The 12928-nt window shown below is 41.2% G+C and overlaps 1 protein-coding gene across 2 annotated transcripts in view; it reads right to left on the bottom strand.

Annotated features, from left to right (window-relative positions):
- The window catches only part of pigm (phosphatidylinositol glycan anchor biosynthesis, class M), a 33126-nt gene that overhangs the window by 5977 nt on the left and 14221 nt on the right, over positions 1–12928 (bottom strand). For both annotated transcript variants that reach the window (XM_072283475.1, XM_072283473.1), the window contains exons 2-3: positions 5414–6000; positions 79–337 (exon numbers count right to left, since the gene is read on the bottom strand). In XM_072283475.1, coding sequence (XP_072139576.1) covers positions 79–337; positions 5414–6000 — 846 coding nt within the window. The remainder of the gene's footprint in view (positions 1–78; positions 338–5413; positions 6001–12928) is intronic.

The following is a 12928-nucleotide window of genomic DNA, read 5'->3' as shown; positions in this document are numbered from 1 at the left end:
ATATAGTTAACTACTTTTCCCAGGAAGCAAAGATACAGATGCAGCAGAAAGTCTAAAAGGAAATCCTCCTATACTCACCTGTGAAGTACACACTTTATTGAAAGTGACAAAAATGGCAGTGTGAAGGAAACAGCAAAATGTAAGATCCTTAAAATAAGCAAAGGATGTGATGATAAGCAGCAGGAATTGTGGGAAGAAGGCAACCAGTCCCAGAACTGAGCTCCACTCGCTCTCCGCAGTCAAATACAACATGTAAAAGTATGGGGAGAAGTTGTGGCGAATGTCTCTTCGTGTTAAATGGTAAAAATACGTCTGCTCCAGAAATTCCCAACCATAGCTGGAAAACAAAAAAGCTCAAGTTTAAACAAACACTGTAAATGTCATAATTATAGTTTATAGTGAATAGTAACTTTACTGCACATATGGTACCAATAAACATTTTTAAAAAAGCAAATACTATATTTAACCCAAATATTTAAATATGATTTCAGTCTGCAATGTTGTGTGTGTTTTCTGAGGACTGCAACATCTGTATTTTAATTCACAACTGCAATTATCTAGAGTAACTTTTTTTCATATAAATTCTGAGACTTGTTACTGACTTCAATTGATGTCCAATGGCTTAATACATTCAGATAGTGGTACAAATATTGAAGATCCTCACAGCTCTGCGTGCATCCTGTTGAATGAAGTTTTTGAAACAAGGACTAAGGGGTGATCTTAGTGAGGCATATAGGATGAATGTACACAATCTTTTCCCCGCAGGGAAAGGGTATAAAAATCTCGACTACGTAGATTATAAATTGAGAGGGGAAAGATTTAAAAGGGATCTGAGAATTAGCTTCTATGTACAGAGGCTGGTGCATACTGTATATGGAACAAGCTGCCAGAGGAAGTGGTTCAGGCAGATACAATTATTTGCAAAACACTCTCAACAGGTACATGGGAAAGAAATGTTCAGAGGGATATGGGCCAAATGTAGGGAAATGGAGCTAGCTTAAATGAGTATCTTAGTTGGCATGGATTAGTTGAGCCAAAGGGCCTGTTTTCATGTTATATTTTACTCATGACTCTTAAGTAATGAGCACAGAAAAAGATCCAGCCTCCCTTTATGACTGAAAAAGATCTGTAGCACAGTGTGTGTGAAAGGAAAACTGCACCTTCCCATCATGTGTAAACAAAAACAAAGCATTGTTCCACAATAGAAATTTTGCTGTGATCAGTGAATGTTTTGTACATTTTCTGTAGTTAGTCTGCACTGTGCATGAATACTACAAGCAGCTGTAATGCAGCCGAGCAGTGTTATTAACTGTTCCACAAATTCTACCTTCTCACAGAATTACTTCTGATATTATTCTACACTCTTGCTCATTATTACCAGCAAAATATTTTTCACTCCACCATTAATCCTGGTTCCTTGATCTTGAAACTACGCCTTGAATCTACGGTGGCAGCAATGGAAATACAGTGAATTTTACCAACTGTCTGTCTTGTAAGATCCTTATAAACTGACAATGACAAACAAAATAGCTGACCCAATGCAAGTTACAATGAGGCAATAGTTCAGTACAAATGTACAGGATGGAAAACGGCTGTGTCTTTGAAAGATACATATTAGTTCTCAATTTTTTCATGTACATATTAATTTTTCTTTCAATTATATATCCAATTGTCTTTTGAAAATTATTACTGATTCTGCCTCCACTACTCATTCCAAATTATTATAACTCATTATGCAAAAGTAATTCTTATCTACTCTTTGGCCCTTTTACCAATTACCCAGTCTGTGTTCTCCAGTTATTGACCTTCCAGTCAGCATAAGCAAATTTTCCCTTAAGTTGATCAAAATGGTTAATAATTTTGAACCTACTAAATCACTTTTTAAACTTTGCCCTAAGAAAAACAACAACAACAACTTCAATCTTATAGCCGGTGCCAGAATCCTTCCCTGTACCTTTCAAAGACTTGATGCTTTCATAAAGTAGGATGCCTCAAATTGGTTATGCTGCTGAACCCTCACCAGGGATAGAACAAACAAATAACACACAATTCCTGCTTTTATACCCTATAAGATCAAGGCTTTCATGTGCTTTCCCTAATAGCCTCATCAATTTGCCCTGCCATCTGCTCTCCTATAGTTCCAGAATCCAGAAAGTGCACACTCAAGGGTTTGTGGTTTAAGAACATTTGAGTGCACATTCCTGCTTTGAAATCTTTACAATCTCTTTAAAATTATACCACTTAGTCTGTAACTCTCTCTTTCTGTAAATTGAGTTATTTCAGATATCTATTAACTGTTTCATTTGCTATTCAACTGCCCATTTACTATATTTTAATTAAATCAGGGAAAGAATATAACATTGTTGATGATAAGGCTTCAGCTTGGCCACCCAATCTGGAAACCACAAAGTTACTTACAGCACAATTAACCTTACAAAGTCTTCCTCATGAACCACTGGGATCTGTCTCCTATATTGAGAGTTTTGTCCCACAGGGTGGTTAAGCACTGCCTGTTAGCTGTATTCACAGAATTATACCTTTTAAGCAAAGTGCCAGACTCCCCTCTCACATCCTGGCTATGTCCTGTCCCACTGACAGGACAGACCCACTAGAAGTGGGTAGCAAAGTGACATACAGGTGGGAGGGATACACACAAAATGCTGAAGGAACTCAGCTGGTCAGGCAGTATATATGGAAATAAATGAACTGCAGCCATTTCTGGCTGAGACCCTTCTCCAGGACTGGATAGGAAGAGGGAAGATGCCTGAACAAAAAGGTGGGGGCAGGGGAAGGAAGACAAGCTAGAAAGTGATAAGTGAAGCTAGGTGGGTGAGGGAGGGGTTGAAGAAAGAAGCTAGGAGGTGATGGGTGGAAAAGGCAAAGGGCTGGAGAAGAAATCTGACAGGAGAGTGGCGCATGGGAGAAAGGGAAGGAGGACCGGAACCAAGGGGAGATGACTGGCAGATGGGAAGAGGTAACAGGCTAGTACAGAAGAAGAGGGAGGAGGAAGAAAAAAAATTACCAGGAGAAATCGATGTTCATGCCATCAGGTTGGAGGCTACCTAGATGGAATATGAAGTGTTGCTCCTCCACCCTGAGAGTGGCCTTATCGTGGCAGAAGAGGAGGCCATGGACCAACATGTTGGAACGAGAATGGGGTAGGAATTAAAATGGTTGACCAACAGGAAATTCTGTTTTTTTGCAGATAGAATGGAGGTGCTCGTCAAGGTGGTTCCACAGTTTAGTGGAGGCCACATCTGGTGCCCCAGATACAGTAGACAACCCCAACAGATTCACAGGTGTTGCCTCATCTGGAAAGACTGTTTGGGTCCTTGAATAGAGGTGAATGGGCAGGTGTAGCATCCTTATTACTTGCAGGGATATGTGCCAGGAGGGAAATTAGTTGGGAGGGATGAAAGGACCAAGGAATTACAGAGGGAAAGTGGAGAGTGAGGGAGAGGGAAAGTTGTGTTTGGTGGTAGGGTCCTGTCGAAGATGGTGGAAGTTGCAGAGAATGATGTGTTGGATACGGAGGGTCATGAAGTGGTAGGCAAGGACAAGAGGAACTCTAACCTGTTAAAGCAGTGGGAAGATGGGGTGAGTATGAATGTCCAGGAATGGAGGAGATATGGATTGAGGGCAGAGACGACGAGAGAAATCGAGAAAGGGAAGAGGGACGTCAGAAATGGACCAAGTGAATTTAAGAGAGATGTCCATACATGGCCTCCTCTACTGCCATGATGAGGCTAAGCTCAGGTTGGAGGAGCAACACCTCATATGCCGTCTAGGTAGTCACCAGCCCCTTGGTATGAACAAAGAATTCTCCAACTTCCAGTAATTCCCTCCCCCTCCCTTCCTCTATCCCTATTTCACTCTGCCCCCTCCCCCAGCTGCCTATCACCTCCCTCATGGTTCTGCCTCCTCCTACTACTCATTGTGTTTTGCCCTATTCCTTCTTTACCTTTCCAGCCTATCACCTCCCTGCTTCCCCTCCCCCACCCCTTTATCTTTCCCCTTACTGGTTTTTCACCTGGAACCTACTAGCCTTCTCCTTCCCACCCTCCCCCCACCTTCTTTATAGGGCCTCTGCCCCTTCGTTGACTGATCGTTTCCACGGATGCTGCCCGAGCTGCTGAGTTCCTCCAGCGTGTTGTGAGTGTTGCAGTTAGAGGCAGAGTTGAGGAAATTGATGAGCTCAGCATGGGTGCATAAAGAAGCATTAATACAGTCGTCCATGTAGCATAGAAAGAGTTGAAGAGCATTACCAGGGAAGGCTTCATACATGGACTGTTCCATGTAGCCAATGAAATGGCAGGCATAGCTAGGGCATATGCAGGCACCCATAGCTACCCTTTGAGTTTGGAGAAAGTGGGAGGTGCTGAAGGAGAAATTGTTGAGGGTGAGGACCAGTTCCACCAGATAGAGAAGAGTAGTTAGGTCTTTGGTCAAAGAATAGAGACCTTTAAAGGTTTCTTGATGGGGGGGGGGGTGGTAGAAGCGTATAGGGACTAGACACCTATGGTGAAAATGAGGCAGTCAAGGAATTGAAAGTTACTGAGCAGATCAAAAGCATGTGAAGTGTTGTGGATGTAGATGGGAAGGGGCTGAACCAAGGATGTTAGAATGGAGTCTAGGTCAGTGAGGAAGGAGCAGGCAGAGACAAAGGGCCAAACTGGACAGTCAGCTTTGTGGATCTTGGGTAGAAGGTAGAAATGAACAGTGCGGGTAAGGGAATTATGAGGTTGGTGGCAGAGAATGGGAGATCTCCAGGTTTGAGATCAGATTTGGAATGGAGCAATCTCCTGGGATTCATGACACTGACTTCAGACTCCATGAAGGCTCATGGTATCAGGTCAAACAGCACCTCTATTGGTTTGTGACCCTAAATACATGGAACTTGTCCATAATCATTCCAAGACAGTCTCCTTCTCCAGCACTGCCACAACTGTCCATGTGTGAGTGTAGCACTCCCTAAGTACTACACTGAAGAATCCACCTAGATTCTTGCACTCACGTACCTGATTAGAACCTTTGAACTCTTGTGTGAACACTACCAACCAAGCCATGGTGCAATCCAAAGATCATAGCACCAGTGTAAAATCCTCTACATCATGGAGCCTATTGCAAAATCAGTTCTTTATGGCTACTTTGAGTGAATCTTGGGAGGTGTATCTATATTTAACTGGGGATGTCACACAATAGCCCAAACTTTCCCTTGACAGTTCATTACAGATATTCACTTCTTGTAGGTGTCATTAGATAGTAATCAAGATTGGGAAATCCACTGGATTCTTTACTCCCCTAATGATTTTATTCAATGAGAGGCATTCAAACCTAGGATCCTCCTTGTCAGTATATCTCAGTGCATTTGCCCATAAAGGTATCAGGAAACAAGTAGCTCACATTACTTCACCTGTGATAGAAGAGTACTCCTAGGATAAGAAATTCTAAGCCAGCAACAATGATGAACAGTAGCGCCTCCTTGTTTAACAATCTGACAATAAACACTGGCCAGCGTTTCAAATGACTGAGAAGACGTATGCCTTTTATAAGATGCTGTTTATTCCTGATAGTTGAGGTATCATTCTCTGTTGCTTGTTGATTAGTCTGAAATGATAGGATTATGGGGAATACATAGGTTACCGGATAAATCTTCAAATGTACAGAAAGTCCATAGAGGAGGGCAGCCTTCACAAGCTGCTTGCGCTTTAGGTACAGCAAAGTACTTAAGACCAGCACTGCTAGAACAGCTTCTGCATTCCCTCTACTTGAAACAGTCATTGGCAGTGGGTTGAAGAGCCACAGGCTACAGTACCAGCATGCACTCTGGCTGTCTAGTCCTTGGAGGCATAGGATCTTGTGCATGATCTGAGCTGCAAGGACATCACATATAATGAAAACAAATTTCCCATACTCTTCCATGAGGTAAATATTGGGCAGCAGCATCCATGCTAGCAGTGGTGTGTAACGATAGGTTGCTCTTCTGTATGGAGAGGCCCCCTAAAAGCAAATTACAATAGGAAAACATATTATCATTTTATGATCACCTTTGTCAGTAGATATATTTAGCCTAACTATACAACGTTATTTTTGAAAAATGCACCAATATAATCTAATAGGTATTATCTATAAAATTCTCAATTCATCTGCACTTCACCCACAATAAGCAATGGGTTCATGGTTACCAATATTTTACTTTATTTATATATGCAATTAAAATTGCTTTCCTAAATGCCACTAATTAAACTGACCTGTATTTCTCCACCAAAAATTTTGTTAAGAGGCTAACAGTGGCATTCAGTCAGCCAGTCCCAAGTATCACATTTCTTCAAAATTATTGCAACATAAGTTTTAGTCACAACACAAGGCTAGTTAAAAATATTTTTGGCTAGACAAGTTTTACCAGTTTTTTTAAAAAACATAATTAATATCCAATAGGTACCAAATCCTCTGAGTTCGGACATGGTGCAATTCGGCACAGGAGCAGGCCCTTTGGCCTGTGATATCCGTGCCAAGTTAGAAAAAGCCAACCTCCTTATTCTGGCTTCTTCCCCCTTCCTTTTCAGTCCTGAAGAAGGGTTTTGGCTCAAAATGTTTATTCCTTTCCACAGAGACTGACTAACATACTAAGTTCCTCCAGCATAATGTGTGCGTTGCTCTAAATACACTGGGACCTGTTTTCTTGCTCCCTTTAAACATACCAGAATCACATTTTCACAATTTCTTTTTAAAGTGCAAGGTTCTGTTTCCCACGTTCCTTTTAAATTTGCCAGTTTACTGGAAAATGACTCATACCACTGCAAACATCTAGAAACATTAAATTCAAATTATATGTTGGTGTTTTAATAGGAGTAATGTCTGGAAAATCTATCAATCTGGCACTTCCAAGGTCCTGACTGTGCCAGAATATCAGCATTTTACTGTAATTGGACCATCAGCACTCCACATCTGCATTGTATCGAAGCCTAATACATTTACTATAACTATATTATTCATATAATCTCCTCCATTCAGTTCACAAGTGTTTCTAACCCTTTCCAATCGTTGTATTGTTGCAAAAATAATTTGAATGGATAGTATACGTTACTTAAGGGGAAGATAAAAAGTCTTCCACATTCGCCGATGAGTAGCGAGCACCTCAGCACAAGATAATGAATTTATCTGCAGCTCATTAGACACGGGAGATAGGAGATTTGTAAACATGGAACAACTAATCACAGCAATGAAATCAAGAAGTATAATTACTGTTCAAATAATGGAAACATATTATGAATAGTACAAATCAGGTAAAGTGGACAAGTAATTTTGTGTCTCATTCTATTGCACTCAATGCCTGCCTTCTTAGACAGTTCTTTAGGATTGAGGATTACTTGCTTCCACTCTGTTTTCTGGCAGATGAGGCCAATGTGCAACTGAGAGATTATTCCAAGGGACAGGAGGTGGCAAGCGTATGTGTGGTGGTGGTGGTGGTGGTGGTGGTGGTGAGGGGGGGGGGGGCAGTCGTTTCTGGGGTAGTTCATTCCTTCTGGCACTTACACAGGACTTCTATGTGATCACAGTACATATTCTCAGAGTTCTCAATGCCATCCCCAATGCCAAACCCAAATTATGGAAATCCAGCACTAGAGACAAATTATTCTGGAATTACCACTGCAATTACACAGAGGTATTTTATACTCTCTGGCCACTAAATGCAATTCTATCACTTCTAGAAGCTCAGACAGAAAGACTTGTTTCGTGTGCTTCAAAAATGTTTCTGTAAGTTTTGAGGAAGAAATTATGATAAGAACCAAACAAAAGTGTCAGGAACGTGTCGGGTGTAGCTGCCTACAGTAAACATGACTCACACTTCTGATATGTATTTTGAAGTCTAATGATATGTTTGCCAGTTTGGACATGATCAATTAACAAGGCAGTAATGCTAAACTTATATTAACTGGGCTAATAACCTGAAGAACATATAATCAATTCCCATCAGTTGAGAGTTTTAATTGTTAAAAAAAGTATTAAAAATTACAAATTTGATAGGACAAGTCTGTTCGGGTGTTAGCATTGTTGCTGAATATTTACTTTAATTACAACTACTTTCCAACCATATCCCTAGATTCTCTTTTCCCCTGGCTGATCTTTCTTACTCTAGGATATAAAATAGCAAAAATCTACAACTGAGTGATGAAATTTTTCTCAATTTTATTCCATTTACCATTAACCCTTTCTGAAGCTTATTTTAACCAGATAAATGTTCATTCTTCTGTACAGAGATTCAACACCCTCTCTTTATGTAAAGAAACAGCTTAATCTGAAAATAATTTTTATAAACCTTCAAATCTCTACATAGCTCCTGAACTTCCACACAACCAGGTTCAAGACAGCTACTGTACTTCCCTTTAACTATTCAATTCTTGAAGCAACTGAAAAAACCCTAATCACCATTAAAGTTTAGCAACATTTTATCCATTCCGATCACTTTGCCGATAGTAAAATAAATAACTAAAATAACTGGGCCCAGAACACACGCACTCTTATGACTCAAACGTTCCTTTAATTGTAGATAGCAGAACAGCATGGGCCCCTGTCACCCACAATGTTCTGAAGCCTGAACAGAAAAGTATTTTTATACAGAACTGGCTTATCAGTTACAAGTATTGATCACTGTAAACTGGATATGTTTAAATTCTTTGCTTGCAAGATCAATCGCCATTCACAATAGAGGTGTTAAAGTCAATCAAAATTTTAAAGTTCAAAGCAAATTTATTATCAAATTACATATATGTTACCGTACACAACCCTGAGATTCATTTTCTTGCAGGCCTTCACAGTAAATACAAGAAACACAATAGAATCAATGAAAGACTGCCCTGAACAGGATGGACAAACAAACAATACGCAAGGGACAACAAACTGCAAATACAAAAAGAAGAAAGTAATAATAATAAATAATAAGCAATAAATATCAAGAAATTGAGGTGAAGAGTCCTTAAAAGTGAGTCTGCAGGTTGTGGAACAACTCAGTGATGGGGTGTGAGAAGTTGAGTGAAGTTATTCCCACTGTTCAAGAGCCAGTTCCTGAACCTGGCAGTGTGGGTCCCGAGGCTCTTGTACTTTCTTCAAGATAACAGCAATGAGAAGACAGCATGACCTGGATGGTGGGGGCCTCGCTGATGGATGATGCTTTCCTGTGACAGCTCTTCATATAGATATCCACAATAGTGGGGAGGGCTTTACCCATGGTGGAGTATGCCATATCCACTACATATTGTAGACTTTTCTGTTCAAAGACATTGGAGTCTCCATACCAGGCTGTAATGCAACCAGTCAATATACTCTCCACCACACATATATAGAAGTTCCTCAAAGTTTTACATGACATGCTGAATCTTCACAAATTTTAAGAAAATAGAGGTGCTATCTTAGTAATGGCACTTACGTGCTGGATCCAGGACAGATTCTCTGAAATGATAGCACAGAGGAATTTAAAGTTGTTGACCCCCTCCACTTCTGATCCCATGATGAGAACTGGCTCATGGACCTCTGGTTTCCTCCTTCTGAAGTCAATAATCAGCTCCTTGGTCTTGCTGACATTGAGTGAGAGGTTGTTGTTTTGGCATCACGCAGCCAGATTTTCAATTTCCCTCCTACATGCTCGTTTGTCACCACCTTTGATTTGGCCAATGTCAGTGGTGTTGTCAGCAAATTTAAATACAACATTGGAGCTGTGCTTAGTCTCATGGTCATAAGTATAAAGCAAGTAGAGCAGGGGACGAGAACACAACCTTGCACTGCACTTGTGCTGATGGAGGATGTGGAGGAGATGTTGTTGCCAATCTGAACTGACTGGTGTCTGCAAGTGAGGAAACTGAATGAGGATCAAGGAGGTAATGAGGCCAAAGTTTTGAAGCTCATTGATTAATTTTGAGGGAATGATAGTATTGAATGCCAAGCTGTAGTTAACGAAGAGCAAGAAACCCCATGTATGCATCTTCGCTGTCCAGATGTTCCTGGCTTGAGTTAAGAGCCAATGAAATGGCATTTCATTGTCACGTATGAAGTAGCAATTCAGACCAAATTTGAATCACTGAAGGATGCCGGACAGATGTAGCAGGGCTTGAATGTTATCACCTCCTATAAAGTGAAACCAAGCAATATAAGTGACAGGAGGCAAACTTTAGCAGATCCAAATTGCTTCTCAAGCAACAGTTAATATATTTCACTACCAATCTCTCGAAGTACTTCATCACAGGGGACGTAAGTGTTACTGGAAAATAGTCTTTGAGCCTAGTTGCTATGTTCATCTTAGGCACCAGTAGAATTGAAGCCTGCTTGAAGCAAGTGGCTACCTCAGACTGCCCAAGTAAGCATTTAAAGATTCCAGCCAGTTAATCAGCACAGGTCTTTAGTACTCGGCCAGGTACCCCATCTGGGCTGGATGCTTTCCGTGGGTTTACCCTCACAAAAGATGTTCTTATGTTGGCCTCAGAGACTAAAATCACAGGGTCATCTGGGTTGCTGAAGTTCAAGAAGGTGCCTTCCTGTTTTACTGGTCAAAGCAAACATAAAAGATATTGAGATTATCTGGGAGTGAAGCTTTGTTGTCACTTATATTGCTTGGTTTCACTTTATAGGAGGTGATAACATTCAAGCCCTGCTACATCTGTCCGGCATCCTTCAGTGATTCAAATTTGGTCTGGAATTGCTACTTCATACGTGAGATGGCGTTCCAGAGATCGTACCTGGACCTCTTGTATCTTACTTCATCGCCAGATCTGAATGCCACCGATCTGGCCCTCAGCAGATTGCAGATCTCATGGTTCATCCAGGGCTTCTGGTTGGGGAAGACTAAATGATATTGTGGGGACACACTTATCTATGACTGTTTTCATGAAGTCTGTAACAATCATGGTATATTGGTTCTTACGTCCTCATCTCTGGAACCTTGCTCTTTAGCCTTTTCCTGTATGCAGGTGGAGGAGAACAGCCAAGTGATCAGATTACTCAAAATGTGGTCTAGGCATGGAATGGTGAGGATCCCTAATCGTAGTATAGCAGTGGTTGTGTGTATTGGGACCCCTGGTGCTGCAAGTGATATGTTGACGATAGTTGGGCAGAGATTTTTTTCCAGACTAGTCTGATTGAAGTCCCAGACAATGATTTGAAAAGTTTCAGGGTAGGCTGTTTCTTGTCTGTTGATGGCAACACTCAATACATCGAGTGCTTGTTTAACATTGGTCTTTGGCGGCATATAAACTGCGATCAGAATTATGGAGAAGTCCTGATAAGTGGAATGGTCGACACTTAATTATTAGACATTGCAGATCAGGGGAACGAGAGCAGCACAACATCCGAGCTCCGAAGTGTTTATCATGAAATAAAGACCCTACATTTTGCTTTCTCCAAATCAGCAGTCTGGTTCATCCTATGTATCAAGAAGCCCTCGGGTCTTGCCGATGTATCCAGCTTGTCTGGAGTGAGCCATATCTCTGTGAAACAGGGAGAACGCAGCAATTCCTTACAAACAAGAGAAAATTTGCAGATGCTGTAAATCCATGTCACACACACAAAATGCTGTCGGAACTCAGCAGGCCAGGCAGCATCTGTCAAAAAGAGTACAGTCGACATTTCGGGCTGAGATCCTTCAGTAGGACTGGAGAAAAAAAGATGAGGAGTAGAATTAAAAGGTGGGGAGGAGGGGAGGAAAAACACAAGGTGGTAGGTGAAACTGGGAGGGGGAGTGGGGAAATAAAGAGCTGGGATGTTGATTGGTGAAAGAGATACAGGGCTGGAGAAGGGGGAATCTAACAGAAGAGGACAGAAGGTCACGGAAGAAAGAAATTCTTCATTTCCCTTTGATAAAGCAATCTTGCCTTTAAGTCCTCAATCTTGTTCTTCAGTGACTGTATATTTAATAAGATGCTGGGTAGAGTAAGCTTTATTCCCTTTCATTTTAGCCAGGCTTGGAGTCCACCCTCTTTTTCGACTGTGGCAATGTACCTTTATCCACTTCGAGCATGCCTGACAGTTTAGTCCACAGAGTCCTTCGAAAGTTCATGAAATCGCTAGTTTGTTAAGGTGGTTCAAAGGTATGTTACTGAAAGGGTAATTACACACTGCCAATTGCAGGGAGTGCAGTTCAAAAGAAGTATATTTAGAAGTTTAGTAAGCTGCCTGCAACACATCGCCGTGGTTCACCAGCACCATCTTGCTACATCAGCAGACAGCTGATGATATTTTGAAGTTATTAAAGACAATGAAGCCTTAGTTATTGGTTATGTTTCACATCCTTCTGCCACCTCCTCTATCTTTGGCACCCCATATGTTTTAGGAAGACCTTTCTGGAAAAGCCTCACTAAAGAGGCCTTACTCATCTGGCTTGAGTACAGACTGCTGCAGTCTATTTTGCCTATAGTAACCAGAGGTGTCTCCAGCGGTCTCCACTTCAAAGGCCTTGCTTGACTACAAATGTCCCAGGCTAACACTGTCTTACTGCACCTTCCACACTCCCTCTTCTTTGTTCTGTAGGGAAGAACATATATTTCACTGATTTTCAATAGCATAGAGTCCCTGAAACTCTTTGACAGCTTTGTCAAGGGTGATTGGCTGTTGTAATCATACATGCAGCATTCCTGGCTAATAATACACGAGTACCACCTCAAAAGAAAGTCTAGTCAATTTTTGTGGGCCATAATGCAGATTACCATCACTTTAGCGGTAATGTCATTGATGGCCTGGCTCATGAGGACTAAGGCTATGTTAGTAGCCAGTTTCTCCCAACAGTGCCAAGGCCATGTTAATGTAAAGGAGGATAGCAAAAGTTTTTTTTAGGCATGTGAAGAGAAGGAAGATAGTTAAGAACAATGTTGGGCCCTTGAAGAATGAATTGGGAGAAGTTGTTATGGGAAACAGAGAAATGGCAGATGAATTTAATAAGTAC

This window comes from Mobula birostris, chromosome 19 (assembly GCF_030028105.1).
Source record: "Mobula birostris isolate sMobBir1 chromosome 19, sMobBir1.hap1, whole genome shotgun sequence".
Taxonomy (NCBI): domain Eukaryota; kingdom Metazoa; phylum Chordata; class Chondrichthyes; order Myliobatiformes; family Myliobatidae; genus Mobula; species Mobula birostris.
Note: the sequence above shows the minus strand (reverse complement) of the source record. Positions and strands in the feature narration are given on the sequence as shown.